The sequence below is a fragment of the Neofelis nebulosa genome, chromosome 2, assembly GCF_028018385.1.
Source record: "Neofelis nebulosa isolate mNeoNeb1 chromosome 2, mNeoNeb1.pri, whole genome shotgun sequence".
NCBI classification, from domain to species: domain Eukaryota; kingdom Metazoa; phylum Chordata; class Mammalia; order Carnivora; family Felidae; genus Neofelis; species Neofelis nebulosa.
Genome location: NC_080783.1, coordinates 28,179,244 through 28,201,850, shown reverse-complemented (window position 1 = coordinate 28,201,850; position 22,607 = coordinate 28,179,244). Strand labels below are relative to the sequence as shown.

The following is a 22,607-nucleotide window of genomic DNA, read 5'->3' as shown; positions in this document are numbered from 1 at the left end:
TTGGCAAGTATCATCTAATAAACCAGATTTTGAAAGCTTCTTGAGAGATGTAGGATTAATGTCAAAGGCAGAATAATTTTAGTTCTGTGCTGATTGATGTTCATTCCCTTTTTGGTTTTCCCATCTCTGAGATAGGCACTGCTTTCTCCTTTTGACAGATGTAGAAGCTGAGGTTCAGAGAGATTGAGTGATGGACCCAAGTTCATACAGCTAGTCAGATGGAGAGCCTGCACTTGGACCTAGGTTTGTCCGATTCTGCAGTGCTATTCCAGCGGGTTATGGGGACTGAGAATAAAATACTTGAATTCAGGATTTCCCCCTAAGGTCACTTCAGTTTTGTGTATATGATTGATGAAGGAGTGCTGGGAGTACCCATCCAAGGAATGTATTATTTTAAGGGCATACTATATACTTAGACTACCAGTCTTTTGGCATTTGATGCACTTAATGTAAAAAAAACATAGTTTCTACCTTAATTAAAATAAAATAAAACTGATGCATAATTTCATCATTGCAGGGGAAAACAATCAGCTTTTATTAAAAAAAAATTTTTTTTAATGTTTATTTTTGAGAGGAAGGGAGACAGAGCGCAAGTAGCGGAGGGGCAGAGAGAGAGGAAGACAGAATCCAAAGCAGGCTCCAGGCTCTGAGCTGTCAGCACAAAGCCTGATGAGGGGCTCCAACGCACGAACCATGAGATCATGACCTGAGCGGAGCCGAAGTTGGGCGCCCAACCTACTGAGCCACCCAGGCGCCCCATAATCAGCCTTTAAATGTTAAAGCACTTCATTGAAATTGGATTTGCTTGTTACTGTCCCAAAGCATCTCCATATTTTTCTACTTTCTTTATAGTTTGATTCATCCAGACTCCTCAAATACTCCTCTTTCAACAAGGCTTGTATCTGTTCAAGAAGATGCTGGGAAGTCTCCTGCTCGAAATAGGTAAGCTGCCAAATGAAAGCTTTATATTCTGTGTTTGAATTTTTCTTTTTTTCATAGTAATGAGAAGAACAAACAGATGAAAATGGGTGAGATTGATTGTTATACTTTCTTAGCTCTAAAAGCTGAATTAAACTGTTGTTTTCCCTTTTGCTAGTTAGCTCTGGCTTGCATTCTCTTCAGTGTCTCTTTTCTAGTATTTTCCACTGGCTTCAGATCTTGGAACCCACAGCCTCCTCTTTCTTCTAACTTAGCAGATGGCCTTATTTTCTATTTCATAGGGAAGAGAGGAGGTAACAGATGGGCACTTCCTTAACTCTTACCACCACTTACCAACTTGATTACATTTAGAGCTCATTTTTTTTTTTCTTTTCTACCTCTTGACCAAGCTAATTCTCCATTTGTATTCTGGATCCCATCCCTGCTCATTTTTTATTGATTATCCTATTGATGTTTGTACATGAATAGTCATTTTGCTGACTTCTTACTGTTAGCATTTAAACAAACTCAGGTCACCTGTTAAAAACAAACAAAAATTTCTCCTTTATGGTTCATCTCTAGGACCTATATTCTCAATTGTTTCCTTTCTTCTTAGCCAGCGTCCTTGAAATAGTTGCCTGTAGTCATTCTATACCTGCAAACTTCCTCCTCAGTTTTCACCTTACTAGATCTTACTAATGTTCACACCTCTTCACTGAAAATGCTTTCTTTTTTATAAGCTTAAGTGTTGACTAAGTAGTTATAAACCTGGAGAACTAGACATCTGAATGACTATGGTTTAACATACTTTCAATTTGTTCTTTCAACAAGTATCATTAAGTACCCATAAACTAGATAGTGGAATACAGCGGAGAGTCAAACATAAAAATTGAAAGCACAAATAAGCAATAAAACATAGGGGTAGAGGTTGAGATGTTAAATAGTGAGGTCAGGGAAGACCTCACTGAGAAGGTGACATTTGAGCAAAAACCCAAGGATGTGAGGGAATGAACCATGTGGAATGTTGACCATGTAGAAGAATGTACCGCAAGAACAGGAAACAACAAATTCCTAGAAGGAGCACACCTGGCAAAGGGTAACAAGAGGTCCCGTGTACCTGGACTACAGTGTTCTTACAGTTAAGTGTAAGGACTTTGTCATTTACTCTGGGTGAAATGGGAAGCTACTGGAGAGTCTGTTTTAAAAAACTTAAAAAAGAATTTTTTTTTTTTAATGTTTATTTTTGAGAGAGGGAGAGAGAGAGAGAGAGCGCATGAGCGGGGAAAGGGCAATGAGAGAAGGAATTAGAGGATCCGAAGCGGGCTCTATGCTGACAGCAGAGAGCCCAATGCAGGGCTCAAACCCATGAATCCTGAGATCGTGAACTGAGCAGAAGTTGGAGCTTAACCAACTGAGCCACCCAGCTGCTCCACCCCTTGAGTTATTTTACAAGGATCTTTATCTTTGACTTGGGGAGAGCAGTTTTTCAGTTAACACCTGGTTTTGAATGGCAGCCTTGTTATTAGCTGAGTTCTCTTAAATTACTTAATCTCTGATTCTTGATTTCTTTCTATGTAGAATGGATTTACTAGTACCTACTCCATAGTGTGCCTGTGCAGATTAAATGAGTCATATAGTATCTAACGTACTGTAGATGCTCCTGCCTTTTTATCCTTTACATAGGAGCTAAAATTTGGGTTCAGTTTTTCTAAGTAGATGCTAACTAAATTTCTAGCTATAATTTTTTAATAAATAGAGGCTTGCTTGATGCTGTTGATATTCCACTTACAAATCATTTATCTGGTAACTTTGCCAAGAGACAAAATTAAGGATATTATGTCAGAATATAAGAAGAGAGGAAACAAATTTTCACTCATTTTTTAATTGATCAAATTCAAAATATAATTGAAGATAACAACGCAGGTCTAATAAGAAGAAAGGAATTATTTTGGAGGGGGGTAACATTTGCTTAGTGGGGTTCAAAGTTAGTATTTTATCAGAACATTATAGACGTTCATCTAAAGACCCTCTTAGTTTATCAGTTATAACAAAAACTATTTAGTCTGTAGGCCATAGTTTGCTGTCACTGATCTGCAAGATTATTTTTGCATTTAGTCTGTGATTCTTTATATTTGTCAGCTAAAAAAACAAAAACAAACAAAAAAACCACACACGAATTTTCAGCATTTTAACAAGAATTTGTATGTTTTCTTTGAAATATTACTGATATATGAACTACATTTGTCATTACTCTCCTGTAATCTTTCCATAGTGCCTTTCCTTTACACTTATTCTGAAGTAGTTTTAAACTAACATAGAAGTTGGAAATACAGTATAGAGAATTTTTAGATAACTTCTGTCAGCTTCTCCCAATGATAATATCATACATAGCCGTCATAACTTTATTTAAAAGTACCCTTAATGTTGGCAGGTAAGCATTTATTTAAAAATGAATTTTCGCTGTAATTTATCGATGAAGAATTTACAATTGTGTTTTCACTCTTTGTTTTTATTTCCAGATCAGCCAGCATTACTAACCTGTCACTGGATCGATCTGGCTCTCCCATGGTGTCTTCATATGAGACATCTGTCAGTCCCCAGTCTAACCGGACATACGTTAGGACAGAGACCACTGAGGATGAACGCAAAATTCTTCTGGTAATGGTCCAGTATCTTTGACCCATTGCTAGTTTGAGCATGAAGGTTGTTTATTTTATTGATTTTTCTTTTTAAGAAACCTACAAAAAGCCACTTAGCATATAAGTTAATAGAGGAAATAAAGTTTTTGTTATAATCACCTAAGAAAGTGGTTAAGCATTGCATGCTCGTATATTTGTATTAATATTTGCTTGACCCCTTTCATCTGGTAAGATCAGAATTCAGGTATCTATATAATAAGAGTTCCACTTTTAGTTAGGTCCCAGATTGCTTTTAAACTTTGAAAGCTGTTTTGCATACACATGAAATGCTTTGCGTACATTTACTATTGTATGTTTATATGAGATAATAATCAGTTGTTTATTGAATTTATCTGTGTGTCAGATAACCGTGTTTAATCCTGTGAGTGACTTAAAGAAATGAAAATGGCTTCTGTTCTCAAGCTTACAATTCAGAAGGTAGAATTGAGGCTGATGGACAGGTCCTAAATAGTAAAACAAGTAATACTTTAATAATAAGAAATACAAAGATCCTTAGTAGTGAGGGAGTCAGGAAAGGCTTTCAACTGAAGGGCTTGACCCGGACCTTGAAGGATGGAATGGATTTAGGTAAGGCAATGAGGAAAGTAAATCTTATTTAAAGGTGTGACAGAGTATAGAGGTGAAAAGGAACATGACATTTTCCATGGACCAAAGTAGGGTTTATAAGTTAGGTGAGGTTGGGGGAGAGATTAAGTTAGAGTCTGTGGGCAGTGAGAATGGAAGTTACTTGGGGTCACCTGGTAGAACATGGTGAATTCAGCCTTTACAAGTTTAGATTTGAATCTGTAGGTGCTGGGAGTGTTTTTGAGCAGGGAGTAATGCACTGAAGGCCTTTCTTCAGGAAAATTCACCAGACAGCTAGGTATAGGTGAGAATGGTGAGAAGCTGGTGGAGTGAAGGGCACAAGAAACAGATTAGTGTGACTGATGATTGTGTCCTCTCCCTTGCCCTGTCTCCAGCGAGGAGTATGCAGTGTTGTACTTAGATAACTAGGAGACTGATCATACACGCCATTGACTGAAAAAATTGATTAGGAATGGTGGGTTTTAAGAGAAAATGTTATGTTTGAAATTAGATGAGCTGAGTTCAAGCTGTTCCCCATGCACATGTCATTTCTATTAAATCAACGGAGTTAGCTCTGACGAATTCAAGTTGAATTTCCTTTTATGAGTCTAAAAATCACAGGAGAGAATTTGAAAAGGTATGTCATATCCTTCTCAGGAGTAATTATTTGCTTATAATGTGATTTTAGGACAGTGTTCAGTTAAAGGACCTGTGGAAGAAAATCTGCCATCACAGTAGTGGAATGGAGTTTCAGGATCACCGTTACTGGCTGAGAACGCATCCCAACTGCATTGTGGGAAAAGAATTAGTCAACTGGTTGATCCGAAATGGGCACATTGCTACAAGGTAATGTAATCTTAAGAAAGACTTTTTGACATTTATTTATTTATTTATAATGAGGCTATAACATTGAGATATAAGTAAGAGGAGCAAATGTTATGTTTTGTGAATAGGGTGCTATTTGTTTCTGCATTTGGTGCTTAGGGTGCTAATTAGTCACCCCTTCTCCCTCCTGGCTTTTAGATAGTAGCAGATAGATGCAAGGAGCCAAATGGGGTCGCAATTTACCTTATTTATTAAAAGCAGAAGTTTAGTAATTCCCACAACACAAAGCTCTCTGATTAAGCAGGATTGGGGAATGTAGCTAGATATTAAAAAGCACAGTGGATTCTCCTGCTACTGTTCCCTAATCCGGACATTACAACCTATCTTGGGAATTGAGTCCATAAGTTATGCCTGGAGTGTCCTAGCTCGCCTCATGATTCATTTGTGAAGAAGAGACAGGTCCTGTTACCTTTCAAGATATCACATCCCTAAGCTGTTCTACTTGATTAGATTAGCTGCTGCTCCTTTCCTGGGAAGAAACAAGTATGTAGGAAGAGAGAATAAAAGGGTTAGCAGTGAAGCCCTGGGTTCCAGTTTTGCCTGTATTTCTCTTAGTTTTGTGCCTTTACTCAGTTTATTTAATCTCTCTGAGACTTAGAGCTCTCAATTCCAATGTGAGGAAAATATATGGTCCTGTGAAGAAGCCCTGAGGATATTATTTCATAATATGAGCTAAAGAGCTTTATAAATTGCGAAATGCCGTATAAATAAAATGTGTTGTGTCTATTTCATGTATTTATGTATATATATTTCATACCTATGTCTGTAATACGTGGTATTGTCATCTCATCAAGACTGTAAGCTCCTTGAGGGCAGGAACCATGTTATCCTTTTTTTTTTATTCTAGTAAGTACAGAGGTATGCTCGCACTGAGCACTTGAGCACTTCATACGTGTTTGTTGTAAATAAAATTAGTTTTTGGTAGGACTGCCTTATCAGCAGGTTCTCCTTTATTTTGGTATCTGGAAAAATCTTTTAATATAGCTCCAGGTCTTGCTTCTTTTACCCCTCACCTCTCCATGGACCATCTGAAATTTCAACTGATTAGAACGGGAAAAAAAATTCATCTTGTGTCTCATCTTGTACCTGTGAAATTATCCTAACTTTTAAAAGTTTTAATTTTTTGGTCTTAATTCAGGGCACAAGCTATAGCAATCGGACAAGCCATGGTCGATGGACGTTGGCTGGACTGTGTCAGTCATCACGACCAGCTTTTCAGGGATGAGTATGCGCTGTACAGGCCATTGCAGGTAGTTTTCCGTGTCCGCCAGTGAGCACATAGCTCGCTTGGGAAGTCTTTCTTGATCAGGGGGAATAAAAAGTAGTTGAATTACTCACAGATACATTTTCCTAACATGTTTTCTCTGTTGTTTGAAAGTTAAACACAGGTTTACTTGGTAGCAGTGGTATGAAAAACCAATTGGAATGAGACACTTTTCAATTGGTATGGCTTTTCTTAAGCTTGACCCCGTATTATCGTTGCCCGTTATTTGCCTTTAATGGTTTTCAGTTTTACTGTGCCTGTGGTTTTAGGACTAAGAGAGAGTATACGTCATTAAACGATTGAAAAAATTTAGTATCACCCATGCAGTAGATTTTGACGCATTAGCAGTATTGTATAGCAATGGTAAAATGATGGCTGTGTATATGTCTTTTAATTAGGGAAGTGGAAATTATTTAAAATAGAACTTTTTAAGCAGATAAGCTTTCACTTTCGGTTTATGTTAATTTGTTGTGTATAATGTTTAGTCGTACCTTTGTGAGCCAAAAGTGGAAACTCAGAGGTCAGAAAAGACAAAGGTATGGTATTATTTGTTAAAATTTAACAGTTGCTTTCCAGGAAGTGTCCTAGCATTGACATAGGATTAGAATAAATTCTAAGCCATGTTCACTCTCAGGACTAAAAAAGATGAAATGAAACTGTAAAATCTGTATATTATGTTCTCATAATGTACTGCCTAAATCTACTGATTAATGAGAATTATAATTTTAAGAGTGGAATTGTCAGCATAATGTTGGTTTGCAACTTAGTTTGTATTAATTAGCTTATTTTTATGTAAATCTCTTTAGTGGTGAGCTTTGTAGAAGTATTGGGCTAGCGTTTATTTGTAGTGTGACAGTCTCACAGCGTTGCCGTTGAAAGTGAATGACTTGGCTCTTGTCTTGATCTTTCCAGAGTACAGAATTTTCCGAGACCCCTTCTCCAGACAGTGACTCCGTGAACTCTGTGGAAGGACACTCTGAGCCATCGTGGTTTAAAGACATAAAGTTTGATGACAGTGACACGGAACAGATAGCTGAAGAAGGTGACGATAATTTGACTAGTGAGTTTAAACTTTCTAACATTTTAATTTTTATGACTCATTACTGTGTATGTCTGATAAAATGAATGTTTTGTTTGTTTAGTTGAAAGAATCCTACTTTAAGTTTTGGCTCCAACTAAACGTAAACATCTGATAGCAATCCTTGTTCTAGATACAGTATTTTCTTAAGAAACCAACTTGTTAGGCTACTGGCGTTTTCAGATTTTGCCATAGTCTGTAGTTTGCAGCAGCTTAAAAATAACTCTGAGCTAATAATATCGCAGCAGACAACTTTCTCACCTCTTCACTATGACATCAGACTTTCTCTCTGCAGAACCTCCAATATATTTCTCCATTTAAAAAATTTATTTTATATTTAATATGTTCAAATTTTATTAAGGCTACACAGAAGTACGTGAAAATACTGTATCCATTTTGGTATTGCACATTGGGCTTGTATATTAAAAAAACATTTTTCTCCTTTCCTCCAATACCCTGATGAAACCCGTTTTTACTCCCCTCCTCTCCCTATATTTCTTTCCCCTCCCCAACACTAAAAGATTCTGCCAGTCCTAGCAAGCGCACATCAGTCAGCAGTTTCCAGTCCACAGTGGACAGTGACTCAGCCGCGTCCATCAGCCTGAACGTGGAGCTGGACAACGTGAACTTCCATATCAAGAAGCCCTCCAAGTACCCACATGTGCCCCCTCACCCTGCTGACCAAAAAGGTAGGAGGTAGTCACCGTCTGGAATCCAAGCACAGGCTGGAGAGCTGGGCCGTAGGATCTCACGCCAGCCTGTCCTTCTGGCTTCGTCGGTCCCACATGGCGGAGGGGACGTGGTGTGGGTTTTGTTCCACCCTTTCTCATTTTCCCCACACCCCCTCCCCACACTTTTTTTGGTCGGTTCCTTTTATTTCTCGTTTTCTCCCTCAGTACCACCACACCCAATTTAAATAAAGCTTGTAGTCTTTCAAAGGAACTACATTGGACTGCTCTTCCCTGTAGCATAATGTGCAACTTCCAAGGTGGCATTTCTTGGCATTTATAACATGGACGTTCTGCTCTATTCATTTCTCTTTCTTTGTTTAACGTTTTAAAGCCTATTTGCTTGTGCTATTAACCAGTAATGTAGTATTTCACTAAACCCTTTCAGGTGCTTGAACTATATTCGGGGGCGGGGCGGATATTCACACATTCCAAAACATCTTTCTACTAGAATTTAAAATGCTTATTATGGAAAGAACAGACCGAGGATGCAAATTTATTTCCTGATATCATTGTATTTTTTCCATGGTTTCTAACTGTGAAGAAGCTTCTCACAGATATTTGTTTGCAGGGAAGGATTGTGTTGATCATACTCGCACGTGTACTTCCAGGCCACGTACTAGTTATTATTTCCCTTTGTTAATAAATATCATTCTTGTGTCCACCTCAGAAAAAATGCTTGTTATGTTTATGCCATATTTGTGAAAAAGTTTTCTTCTCTGAGTGATACAAAATGAATGCATTATTTTTAGCTGTCTTATTTGAAGCTGTATTCTACTGACTCACAAACAATAATGGCCATATTCAAAAGACATTTGGTATAAAAGGAAAAATAAGGTAAAGCATTGCTAAAATCCATTAGTGGCAGTACCTAAGAAATGAAATGCTTTTTTAAAATGGATGTTGAGGTTTACTCTTTTGGATATAATTAAAAGCCAAATTTGAGGTGCCTGGGTGGCTCAGTCGGTTAAGCATCTGACTTCAGCTCAGGTCATGATCTCATGGTTTTTGGGTTCGAGCCCTGCATCGGGCTCTGTGCTGACAGCTCAGGGCCTGGAGCCTACTTCAGATTCTGTGTCTCCCTCTCTCACTGCCCTTCCCCCGCTCGTGCTCTGCCTCTCTCTCTCTCTCTCTCTCTCTCAAAAATAAATAAACATTAAAAAAATTTTTTTAAAGCCAAATTAAATTTTAGCCCTAAAGAGGCATTATGTAAAAGTAAATAAATTATGTAAAAGTAAAAAATACATAAGTAAATAAATAATTGTGAGGTTTCATTATGTTGTAGTAACTAAAAAATCATTATTATAAAGATGAAACAATTTGTTCTATGATTTCACCTGAGGTTTGGATTTTAACATTTAGCTCTCTGAAGTTGAATTGTTTCCTCAGATTGGAAATGCTTGTGTAATTCCTTGCTACTTCTTATTTTGAGTGTAAAAATATGGTCAGAAAAGAGAAATTTTTGAACCTAAACATCTATGCTAAAATAATTGGAAACAAACCCCCATTTCTACAACAAATTTCTCATGGTTGTCAATATTTTTTTTTTCAAGTTTATTTATTTAGTTAGAGAGAGAGAGAGAGAGAGCATAAGCAGCTCCGTGCAGTCAGTGCAGAGTCTGACATGGGCTTGAACTCACTAACTGTGAGATCATGACCTAAGCCGATATTCAGAGTTGAGCGCTTAACTGACTGAGCCACCTACGTGCCCCTCATCGTTGTCAATATTAACCATTATCCTCAAGGAGTGGTAAAATAGCATTTAAGAGTTACAGTAATGGGGGGGGAAAAGGGTAGCAAACCATAAGAGATTCTTAACGATAGAGAACAAACTGAGGGTTGGTGGGGGGAGATGGGTGGGGGATGGGCTACATGGTGATGGGCATTAAGGAGGACACTTGTTGTGATGAGCGTTCTGTGTTGTATGTGAGTGATGGATCACTAAATTCTGAAGCCCATATATGCTATATGTTAACTACCTAGAATTTAAATAAAAACTTGAAACAACAACAAAAAAAAGTTACATTAATAAAAATGTTTGTCTTATTCAAAAATAGAAGTTTAGAGAGGATGCGGTAAAAGAGGAGACCTGACTGGCATTGAACATGAGTAAGATACAGGTCTTTATGGGAATCATCAACAATTATAAAAACGGTGGAGAGCATTTGGGCGAGTGTGAAAGGACTGTCCACTAGACATGGACGTTCGGGTGACGTGAACTATAGTCTGGTCCCCTGGAGCACACTGGGTGATGCTTTTGTATTGGAAATGACAGGCGTGGGTCAGAGGTGGCATCTGTTGTGATGGAGGATATCTCTTCTCTGGACAAGTGTGTTGGCGATGCAGTCTTGTTTTGCTGAAAGTAGAATGTGAAATACATGTTTGACTTGATGTTGATTCCACATCTTGGAAAGTTAAGGAAATTATGAAAACCATGAAGGAAGTGACCAGTCATTATAGATTTTGTTATAGCAAAAGGTGGACTGCTGGGCAGTTAGACAGTTTGCTTTAGGACGCCTGACCTCGAAATGTAGGGAGAGGAATGAAATAGGAAACTTCGATAATGAAATTTGTACAGTATTTTTACAACCTCAAATTGTATCCCTAAGGAAATTTAAAGGGGAAGCATCTGCAGTTGAAAAAAATCACCATGAATCTTTTGCAACCTCTCTGCTCTCAACCCTTTAAAAAGATGGTCTGCAAAAGTTGTGAGAGATAACCTTTATATGAGGTTGAATCTGAAAGTGGGGGCTAGCACTTAAAAGAAAAAAGGGATAGTAGAAGTCTAAATTGCGCTGATGGATGGACTAAATGCCAAGGACATCTCAGAAAAGATTTGGTTTTTAATGTTTATTTTTTATTTTTGAGGGGGGGGAGGGGCGGGGGGCGGGGCAGAGGATCCAAAGTGGGCTCCACGCTGACAGCAGAGAGCTGGATGTGGGGCTCAAACTCACAAACCGTGAGATCATGACCTAAGCTGAAGTTGGATGCTCAACTGACTGAGCCACCCAGGTGCCCCTCAGAAAAGATTTTTAAAATTGTGGTGTAAAGAAAGAAAAAAATAATGCCAGTGATAACGAGGAAGTTTATATAATATTAATTTAAGCTTCCCCCCTCGCCTCCATTGAGATAATCTTATCAGGAAAGAACTTACATGGTTAAAAGGAAAGTGAAGTCCAAGATAATGAGAAGATAGGGAATGCCAGGTTTTTAAAAAAAATTTTTAAAGTTTATTTATTTTGAGAGAGCGAGAGAGAGCAAGCACAAGCAAGGGAGAGGCAGAGAGTGAGGTAGTCGCGGAGTCCAACATGGGACTCCGTCCCACAGACTGCAAGTTCATGGCCTGAGCTGAAATAAAGAGTTGGATGATTAATGGACTGAACCACCTAGGTGCCCCAAGAATGCCTGGTTATTTTAGTCTTTTGTCAGGTTTGGTCAAAATATATACTAGATTATTTAAAGAATTTAGAGCTGTGATCATGGGGGCCAGAGTTCGTTATCTTAAAATTGTGGAGAAAAGGAGAGGGTGGAGAAAAGGGTGACTGTAGTGACAGAGGCAATAAACTTTTGAAAAAGTAGGTTCTTGATTTGACATTAGAAGTTGGCAAAATTGGGGGCGCCTGGGTGGCTCAGTCGGTTGAGCGTCCGACTTCGGCTCAGGTCACGATCTCGCGGTCTGTGAGTTCGAGCCCCGTGTGGGGCTCGGTGCTGACTCCAGCTCAGAGCCTGGATCCTGTTTCAGATTCTGTGTGTCCCTCTCTCTCTGACCCTCCCCTGCTCATGCTCTGTCTCTCTCTGTCTCAAAAATAAATAAACGTTTAAAAAAATTTTTTTTAAAAGTTGGCAAAATTGTAGAAAAATTTAATGAAAAGAATGTACTGTTGTATTTAGAAAGGGGAGTGGTAGTGAGTGGGCACCAGTGTTGGTTTACTATAGTAAGTCTTTTCAAAACAACCCTATTTCCTTCTTTTATGGTAGTAGGAGATTGGTAGCTCAGGAGACTGTGGTGGATCCTGTTGTCTTTGATGTTAATAAGACATTTAATGGTCTCAATAACTTTGTGGACAAAGAGGACAGTTTTGCACTTATATACTAAGGAGGTAGTTATAGACAGTAGTCATGTTTACCTGTTAATAGCACAGACTCGAGTCTCTATGAGTCTCTGTACAAAAAACACACATAAAGAGATTAGTGTGTTTGGCAAATGTAGGAACTTAAGGGTGTCACTCTTAATATGACACATGGATTTGTACTTTAATGGTTGTGCCAGATATTGAAAGAGTAACCTGATATCAACAGAAAAGGGATGCTCATAGGTTATGCTATAGGGCTGTCTATCTGTATTCAGTTCTTGCTCAACAAGCTTGTTTTTTTTTGGTCAGCACTTTTAATGTTTTCCAGATTCACAAATTTTTAAAATATGGAAAGAATAACTAGCACATTGGATAGCAGAATTGAAATCTAAATATCTTTATTTTCTTAAGCAATTGACTGAGGCTTTAAATAAGATGAAATTTAACACCTTTAAACATAAAATAATGTAATTAGGCTTAAAACATCTATTAATACTCTGGAGAAAGTTGTCCTTTTTTTATTTTTTAAATTTTTTAAATTTTTTAATTAAAAAAAATTTTTTTAACGTTTATTTATTTTTGAGACAGAGAGAGACAGCGCGTGAACAGGGGAGGGGCAGAGAGAGAGGGAGACACAGGATCTGAAACAGGCTCCAGGCTCTGAGCTGTCAGCACAGAGCCCGAAGTGGGGCTCAAACTCACAGACCGTGAGATCATGACCTGAGCCGAAGTCGGACACCCAACCGACCGAGCCACCCAGGCACCCAAGTTGTCCTTTTTTTAAAAAAAATGTTTTTTTAATGTTTATTATTTTTGAGAGACCAGAGAGAGCGTGAGCAGGGGAGGGGCACAGAGAGAGGGAGACACAGAATCCGAAGCAGGCTCCAGGCTCTGAGCTGTCAGCACAGAGCCCAACGCAGGGCTCAAACTCACGAACCGTGAGATCATGACCTGAGCTGAAGTCAGACACTAAACTGACTGAGCCACCCAGGTGCCCCGAAAGTTGTTCTTAATAGTTCGTGTGATGTTGTCTGAGAGAAATTATATTTATTTTGTATATGGCTGAAGGAGAAGCTAGGTTCAGGAGTTAGGAGTAGTGAGCTCTTGCTGCCGGGCGCTGGGGGTGCCCAGGTGGTGTTGAATGTCCACCTTTCAGAGTTATTGAGGATTGATGCCTACATTGGATGAAACGTTAGGTACCTTGGTGACTTCTAAGTTTCCTTTTAATTCTGAATCTGAAAGGAGAAATCTAGATTTGACATTTTAAAAGAATGGTAAGGAATGTAAGGAATCCTTCAACCTATTCAGTAAGAACAGAATAGAAGAGATTCAGCATCAGAAAGAAGGTAATTATTAAGGTCATTTGCAACCTAGAGAGTCTAAAATTTAAGGACTTTCTAGGTGTTTATGGACTTAATAAATGTTTCTGGCTTTCACAGTTCTCTGCTGTTAGTTTTTAGCATACTAACAAGAATTATCCTTTGTCTGCTTTTCTTGTGAAGTTGAAATACAGTATTGTGTTTCTTCTGCATTGTGGTTAAGATTAACACTGATTACCAGAAAGTAAATATCGTCAGAGTGAACTGGTAGTAAAGTGAAAGAATAAACACTCCTCTGCCTCCGGTTTTCATTCCTCTAAAAATACAAATGGGAATGGGTGGTTTGTTAGCTTTCCATTGAAGTTAAAGGTAATATTTATTAACTCTTTTCTTAGGAATCATCCTCTATCTTCCGAGGCTAAGGAAATTTGGATTTCTAAAATTGATTGACATATCTGCACGTAAAAAACAATCTGCTGTTTTTTTATCTTATGTAAGCAAACCCCTCATTTTCATAAGCTCATAAAACTGAAACAGTGGGATCTTGTTTGATTAATTATTCACTGGTGGTAAAATTTGGAGAGTAGTACAATTAAAATACACTTTATTTTGTGTTGAAGCAGGATTCTGAACGAGTCTTGACAAGTTTGTGAGTAGAACCTAGAGAAGTGAAAATCATAGCTTCCATAAGCCTCTAGGTCTAACTTCCCATTTACAGGAGAACATAGGAGCAAGTTAAACTGCCCCATGAGGAAGCATTCCGATCAGATCTGGAATATGGGACATTGCACAGGACCTTTGGCCTGGGTTCTTTCAAAATTTAATATCATGACTAAGTAAAAAGGTAGGGAGTTTGCTCTGTTCTAAAAGAGAATGAAGGGAATGCAATGTGTGAATCTTAGTGGATCCAGGTTTGAGGCAAAAAATTTATTAAAGCATTTTAGGAACAGATAAATTCAAATGTGCACTAACTTGACAATATTAAGACATTGTCAATTTTTTTGAGTGTATAAATGGTATTGTGGCTATGAGAAGAATGCCCTTATGTTAAACATTTTTTTAGTGTTTATTTTTGAAAGAGAGAGGGAGAGCGAGCAGGGGAGGGGCAGAGAGAGAGGAAGACAGAATCTGAAGCAGGCTTTGCACTGTCAGTGCAAAGCCCGATGTGAACCCCTGAATTGTGAGATCATGAGCTGAGCTAAAGTCGGATGCTCAACCAACTGAGGCACCCAGGTGCCCCCAAGAATGCTCTTATTTTTTTTTTTTAACGTTTATTTATTTTTGGGACAGAGAGAGACAGAGCATGAATGGGGGAGGGGCAGAGAGAGAGGGAGACACAGAATCAGAAACAGGCTCCAGGCTCTGAGCCATCAGCCTAGAGCCCGACGCGGGGCTCGAACTCAGGGACCGCGAGATCGTGACCTGAGCTGAAGTTGGACGCTTAACCGACTGAGCCACCCAGGCGCCCCAAGAATGCTCTTATTTTTAAGAGATGCACGCTGAAGTATTAGTGGTCAAGTGTCATGATGTGTGTAATTTCAAATGGTTGGGGAAAACCTACATATATGTAGAAAGAAATCAGATGTGGTAAGTTAACAGTTGTTGAATCTGGGTGAAGGGTATACAGGATATTCTGTATGTTTGGAACTGATCACTCCTGGGGGCGGTTAGGAAATATATATTACATATATACATATATATAAAAGTAAATGTATATGAAAAGTAAAGCTTGCAAAGCCAATATATTAGTTGAACAAACAGGTTGGCATTATTCATTCTGTGTGGGAGGTGTAGAAATGAAGTATAACATCTATTTTTATTTGTCCACATACTTGATTTATTGTATTTGAGTTGGCACACATGAATTTTCTATGTAAAACTTTTTCTCTGCTTTCTTGTTCAAAGGATGATCATATTGGCTTATAAACATAATGAATTCTGAAGCTTGTTTGTTATAAGTGAAATCTATTTAAAATGCTTAAAATACGTTGTGGTTTAGTTTGCATAGTAGAAAGAACCTAGAAAAGTTACAGGGGAAGTGAAGAATAAGTTTCACTTGTAAGAGAAGTATTTAATATTCTGAAAGTTCTAAAAGCACACAGCATGTGTTCAGTTACCTTCTGGCAACTCTTTGGCAGTGTTTGATTAGAATTTTGAAAAACTGAAACTCTAATTCAGAAACTCCTAGAAATCCTGATGAGTTATCTCTGTTCCCTGCCAGTGTCACTTGTGTATTAATTTGCTTTATAGCTTGTAGTCTGAAATTAAAAACAAAACAAAACACCTTATATATTTTTTCAGGTGGCTTCTCTACCCAAGAACTACTTTGTGTATAGACAGAGTCATTATCTGTGAAATCATACAGCTGTTCATGAGAAAAATAGTGTAACTTTTTTGGCTTTTCATGCCTAAATTACTGAAGATCTCAATTTTCGTAAACTGTTTCAGCTTTGATAAGGGAAAAGCAATCTGTTAAAAGATTATCCGACTTTACTGCTTCAAGGTTCTTTTGAGTTATTATTCAAGTCTTTCAAGTCTGTTAAGTTTAGTATGAAGTGTGTGGAATAAGTCTAAAGATGCTTTTTAGCCTAACGCTCTCTTGCATTGGCTGGGCAGTGTTGGGTTTAGTATGAGTAATACTTCGTGTGTAGGTGTGTTCTCTGTATAATTACGCTGGCAAGTTACAGTCATAAGTCTCTGCTTTTCTTCCCACTCTCTCTGCTCTCTCCCTGGTATGCAGAGTATTTGATATCTGACAATGGAGGACAACAACTCTCAATAAGTGACGCCTTCATCAAAGGTAATTTTCTCAAAAGCTGTACACGGGATATTGTGTCTTGTTTGTGAGGATGTGCTTAGGGCCTAGCACACTGATTGGCACAGAGTAGGTACCGCAAATAAATTTGATTGTTTTAATATAATGGGAACACAGTTTTTGATACATATGGTGACTCTGAGAATGTTGGGAGTGAAGAATATAAACTTGGACTTGGTTTGAGACAGGCTATCTGATCTGAAGGGTAATTGTTTAAAAGCTTTTAAATAGAATTTGCATTTTATTCTTTTAAAGGCATACATAGCTTATGCTTTCCAAATCATGAATATAATATTAAGTATTGATATACATATCATCAAGGATTCTCAAACCGTCAGAAAGCCTCCAAGGAGATCTCATCCAATTGAGGACACTGCTTGCCCTGTGGAACTGGGAAGAGAAGTGGGCAGAGGAGATAAAGAACTGATTCTGCTGGTCCATATCTTGGGGATGGAAGGCAGTATGGAAGAGTACAGTCTTCTCTTACACCTTCCCTACTTAGCTTACTGTGGAGTACTGACATGCTTAATTAGTTCATAACCCTCCACAGCCTAGACCTTAGACAGTGGGAGGGCTTCAAATAAAAGAGAAAAGGTGGGGCAGGCTGGTGCACGGGGGGCCATTCGCAGCTGATCTCAAAATTTAGCAGGGTTTCTATATTCACCTCTGAACACCTGGTTCAACCAGAAGTTGATAGGCCCGCTGTTTACATAATTAAAATATACAGTTTTTGTTCCTTGCATGTGGACATGTTCTTTATAGTGCTGGACCATTACGTTGGAAGCTGTTTTGTTTGGTTGGTTGGCTTTAAGAGGAGGGAAGGATGAGAGAATTTTTGTAAACGTTTCCCACCTCTTTCCATTTATTCAGTCACATTTTTCAGTATATAGTGAACATTTTTTTTTTGCAAAACTTTTAATGTTACCTATTTATTGTTTAGATCCACTTTCATTCTTTTTAAAAATTTAAAGATTTTAGGGGCGCCTGGGTGGCGCAGTCGGTTAAGCGTCCGACTTCAGCCAGGTCACGATCTCACGGTCCGTGAGTTCGAGCCCCGCGTCAGGCTCTGGGCTGATGGCTCAGAGCCTGGAGCCTGTTTCCGATTCTGTGTCTCCCTCTCTCTCTGCCCCTCCCCCGTTCATGCTCTGTCTCTCTCTGTCCCAAAAATAAATAAACGTTGAAAAAAAAAATTAAAGAAAAAAAAATTTAAAGATTTTACAAAATTTTACATAGATTGTTACCATGTTTTAATGTTTCTTTGTAGTTCATTTTTGGGTCTGACTTATAAAAACTTGGCTTAAAAAAAGGCCTTTGTTTTTTATATTGAGAAAGAAACACTATTAAGAATTGTCTGGATAAACTTTCTACACTGTCACATGCTGGTTCAGACGTATCAGAGCTGAGCTTTTCTCTTTCAAGTTCAGCACCCACACTATCACATGTTGTTCCGCCAGCATTCAGAGTTGTGCTGAATGTAGTTTTTAGTTTGCGTTATTATAAGGAAAGCTGGCCTCCTTTTTTAATGTCCCCAGCTGAATAAAAGGACTATAAAAAAATCTCATTTGTTTCTCAGAAGCCATATTTAAAATTGTTGGCTTAAGAGTCCTAGTCACTTACGTAAATTTGCTTTCTGGTGTTCTGTCTCTGATTTTGGCTGTTATGAGTTGACGATCTAAGTCAGACTTAATTTTTTTATTTGTGTATTGACACATGTCCTTGCCTTTTTATACCAATAGTTTGAACTGACAGACTTTAAAAAATTTGAAAGGATAACTTGGCACTTTCTAAACCTGTAAGTATATGGTATAAAATGCAACAGTGAAATACAATTTCTTATTTTATACTTAGAATCCTTATTTAATCGTCGAGTTGAGGAAAAATCCAAAGAGCTGCCTTTCACACCTTTGGGTTGGCATCATAACAACCTGGAGCTGCTGAGGGAGGAGAATGGAGAGAAACAAGCCATGGAGAGGTTGCTGTAAGGCAGTGAGCTTTTTGATTTTAATTTTCCATTTTTATAATGTTCGGTGACTTGGTGGGCATATGCATAGTAGTTTTTCTTCCTCATGAAATCAAAAATACTAAGATTACTTAGGAAATAAAGCCTATTGTGATGAACTTTCTTGTAAGAGTCCTCAACTGTGATTGTCTGTGCCCACTGTAATTTATGGGGTAAAATTTCATTGAATTAAAGGGGTTATCTTAATTGAATATACTCACAGATTTCTTAATTGAATATACTCACAGATTTCATTCATGTGCAAGATCATTAAGGTGCAGATAAAATAAGATTGACTCAAACAGATCTTCAAGCCCTAATTCACATGCTTATTTCTTTGTGGAGTGCCTGTTGATTTTCAGAATTCTTGTCTCTGGCGGTATTAACTCTGCAAACTTCTTTCTTGTGACATTTTTGTAGCTCAGCTAATCATAACCACATGATGGCACTACTCCAACAGTTGCTCCATAATGAGTCATTGTCACCATCTTGGAGGGACATCATTGTATCACTGGTCTGCCAGGTTGTTCAGACAGTCCGACCTGATGTCAAGAACCGGGATGATGACATGGACATCCGTCAGTTTGTCCATATTAAAAAAGTGAGTTCCGCTAATGCTTTTCTAATGCTAGGTGCTGATCGGTGGGCCTGGCAGTAATTTGGCTCTTAATGGTCATCTAAAGGGGGTTCTCGGTGAGGAGGGGAAGGTTTTTCTGCCTGATATGTTTGTTAACAATGAACTCAGTGGTCATGGAAGCCACTCATAGGAAGTGAGAGGTGAATGGAAGGGGTGAGTTGGGCATGGAGTGAATTGGGAAACCAAGCAAATACGGTTTCTTCTCTTCTTGCTTCCTTTTGCTTGATGTGTTGTCTATGAGAAGACCTCTTCCCACAGATTACTGTCACTGTTCTGAGGAAAAGCAGTGGGTAATTGCTTTATTTAGCTGGTAATGGAGTCCTGTATGTATTTTTTGCCTATGACGTTTGACTTAGTAATGGTTTTAATTGCCGATTTGTTCGGTCAGATTGGTATTTTAGAGCACCAGCTAATACTGTAGAGAGTGGGAAATGGGTAAATAGACAGTTGTGCTAGATGCCATTAATTATTGGTTGAAAGGAAGAGCTATATTCTGGAACTTCTTTTCTGATTTGATTACATAATAGTTAAAACTAAAAATGGAACTAAATAATAACATCCAAACGACTGGATTCTAAGGATATATTACTGAGTTTTGTTTTCTTATTTCATTAGATTCCAGGTGGAAAGAAGTTTGATTCTGTGGTTGTCAATGGATTTGTTTGTACCAAAAATATTGCACATAAAAAGGTAATGTGATCTTTTCCGACAGTGAAGGTCAGCAAACTATGATTGTGTACCAAGCCAACAAGTTGGGGTACTAACTTCTAATCATAGAAGAGAAGGAGAATGGATATCAAGGAGTAGTTTAGCAGTGTCTGCTATAGGGGTGAAATCTTGGAGGTTCAGGAAAGGTCTCCCAGAGCTGATGATGATTAGGATTTGGGTAATAGGAACTCATCGGACAAAAGAAGGTAGGGGGAGGGTGGGTCAGGCTTCCAGACCAACAGAATGATAGGATACTGGTATCATTTCTCCCTTGACCCTGCCACATCTTAGGGAGACAAGGTTTCTCTAATAGCCTGGAGTCCTTCCAGAGGCCTAGAATTTTAAAACTTTGCTGTTTTAGGGCTGAGCTGCAGAATTGTCACTGATATTCTGTTATCTTTCTTACCTTCTATCTCTGCCTTCAGGCCTGAGGCCTCTTTCTAGCACTAACACAAAGAAATGGGGTGAAATAACCTGGTGTGTTAAAGAATCTCTGAGATCCTAAGGTGCAAGATGAGAAAGGAGATGAGGTTGGAGGAAGCAGGCAAGGGCTTTGTATCCCAGTAGGGGCCTTGAACTTTATTCTGAAGGCCACTGATTCTCAAAGTGCATAGTACATTAGGGTCACCTGTGGACATAGTTAAATATGTAGAGTCCTAAGCCCAACCCCTAGAAATTCTCATTCAGTATAAGGGAGTTGGTGGGGTGGGGAGGTGGGGTTGCTTTTAAAGTAGGTGTTCCAGATGTTTCCAGTGTCATTTGTTGCTCCTCACGTTTTGAGAAGCCATCAGTCTAGCAGTGCTCTCAAACTTGCTGTGCTTCTGAATCACTATGGGAGCTTACTGCAAATAGAGATAACCTGACCCCCCACCTCTGGGAATACTGATTTGGTTACTATGAGAGCTTAGGCAGATTTCTAGCCTGAACGACTAGGTGGGTGAACTGCAGTCCTATCTTCACTCTTTTCTAAGCAGAGACTAATTCATTTTTGGTAAAGGCATTAGGCTCCTGAAAATTATTAGTGACCATAGATAAATAAAAGTACGCTTGGATTTGAACTATTGTCAGTATTTCTACATAGAATCTTATTAAACCAGACACATTACCCATCAAAGTAGTAATTTAAGCCAAATGAAATGATCTGTGTTGAATTAAAAGGTAAGTATGTTGAGATTATCTCCAGAATTGAAAGTTATATGTGGGTGTGGTAGAAACATAGGCATGAATGACTGTCTTGCTCCACTGACCATATGTAGAGGTAGTCTTTAATTTGTAGTTGGTAAAAAATCCCTAAATGTAGTTCCCCAACTGATGAGTCACTGTTTCAAGATCATTTGCCAGTTTGGAGTCTACAGCACGGTCAGTCTGAAACCTCCATTGCGGGACCCAGGCTCTTCTGCCTGTGGTTTTAGTTACATGGATAGGGTGTATTGTTGGAATCTGTGCTTCTGGATATGCTTTAAGGTTTTCCTTTTTAAACTTTTTACCCACTTTGGCTTGCCAGTTTATACTTTCTTGGAATCTATTCAGGGGGCATTTTCATTCTTTTCTCCCTCCTCTGTCCTTGAATTTTAGAAAGGTTAAGTTCGGCTTTCAAAGTTGCTGATTTATATGAGTTTATAAAGTATCCTGTCTTTAGCTCCTCTCCTCCATACCCAGGGCTTGATATCTTTTCTTGCAATATTAAAAAAACCAAAACCTTTTAAGAGAGTAGAGTATAGAGCCAAGTTTTTAGGAAGTCTGCATTGCTCTGAGCTCATTATTTGTTTTGAAAAAATATATAAGAGAATACCACAAAAGAACTAAATGAGAGTATTTCATTACAAATATAAGGAAATAATCTATTTAGGAGGAATTATAAACAGTGTGAGTTTAGTGATTAAAGGAGGTCTGTAACATAATAGACTTTAAAATCTTTTAACAAACTTCATCTTTTGTAGATGAATTCTTGTATTAAAAATCCCAAAATTCTTCTGTTGAAATGTTCCATCGAGTATCTCTACAGAGAAGAAACTAAATTTACCTGCATTGATCCAATTGTGCTTCAGGTAAGAACTTCTTACTGAAACAGTGATCTGGAGGGATGTTTGTGTACTGTAGTGCCTGCAAACACTTAGAACTCTTTCCAGCTGCTTAAATTGGAGGGGCAAAGAAACTCGATTGCATTTGTTTCATTAAAAACATTTTTTTATAGGGGCGCCTGGGTGGCTCAGTTGGTTAACCATCTGACTCTTGATTCCAGCTCAGGTCATGATCTCATGGTAATGGGATCAAACCTCTTGTATGGCTCTGCACTGACAGCGTGGAGCCTGCTTGCGATTCTCTCTGTCTGCTCCTCCCCCGCCTATGCTCCCTCCCCTCCCGCCCAATAAATAAATAAACTTAAAAAAATTTTTTTTAATTTATTAAATCATTATAAAAGACATTTTTATGTATTACTTTGGAAGCTTACCAAAACCTCTGTCACTCCTCATTTTTATTTATATTTATTATTTTTTAAATGTTTATTTATTTTGAGAGAGTGCATGCACTTGCAAGCGGGGGATGGGGCAGAGAGAGAAAGAGAGAGAGGAGAGAGAGAGAATCTTAAGCAGGCTCTGTGCTGACAGCACAGAGCCCAACACTGGGCATGATCTCACATGCTCACTTGTGAGCATGAGATCATGACCTGCGCCGAAATCAAGAGTCAGATGCTTAACCAACTGAGACACTGAGGCACCCCTGTCATTCCTTATTTTTAGAGTTTCAGAGTGTTAAGGTGAACCTAGAACTTTTTGGGAATATACGGAAGAAAAAGTGAAAATCTGAATTCTGGCCTCTGTGCGCACTTGGGTTGTTGATTTACTTCAAGTATTTTTCTAACTTACCAGATTCCCAGTGGCAATACCTGGCTTTTCATATAGTCTGTTCTACTAAACCA

The 22,607-nt window shown here is 38.4% G+C and overlaps 1 protein-coding gene across 2 annotated transcripts in view; it reads left to right on the top strand.

Annotated features, from left to right (window-relative positions):
* The window catches only part of PIKFYVE (phosphoinositide kinase, FYVE-type zinc finger containing), an 82,805-nt gene that overhangs the window by 17,080 nt on the left and 43,118 nt on the right, over nt 1-22,607 (top strand). The window contains exons 8-18 of one of the 2 annotated variants that reach the window (XM_058707040.1): nt 853-942; nt 3,438-3,576; nt 4,870-5,027; nt 6,205-6,316; nt 7,243-7,390; nt 7,930-8,097; nt 16,269-16,328; nt 18,192-18,321; nt 18,763-18,943; nt 19,595-19,669; nt 21,628-21,735. In XM_058707040.1, the coding sequence (XP_058563023.1) occupies nt 853-942; nt 3,438-3,576; nt 4,870-5,027; nt 6,205-6,316; nt 7,243-7,390; nt 7,930-8,097; nt 16,269-16,328; nt 18,192-18,321; nt 18,763-18,943; nt 19,595-19,669; nt 21,628-21,735 (1,369 nt within the window). Of the gene's footprint in view, nt 1-852; nt 943-3,437; nt 3,577-4,869; nt 5,028-6,204; nt 6,317-7,242; nt 7,391-7,929; nt 8,109-16,268; nt 16,329-18,191; nt 18,322-18,762; nt 18,944-19,594; nt 19,670-21,627; nt 21,736-22,607 lie in introns of those variants that run through there. The other variant, XM_058707045.1, reaches the window with a different exon arrangement.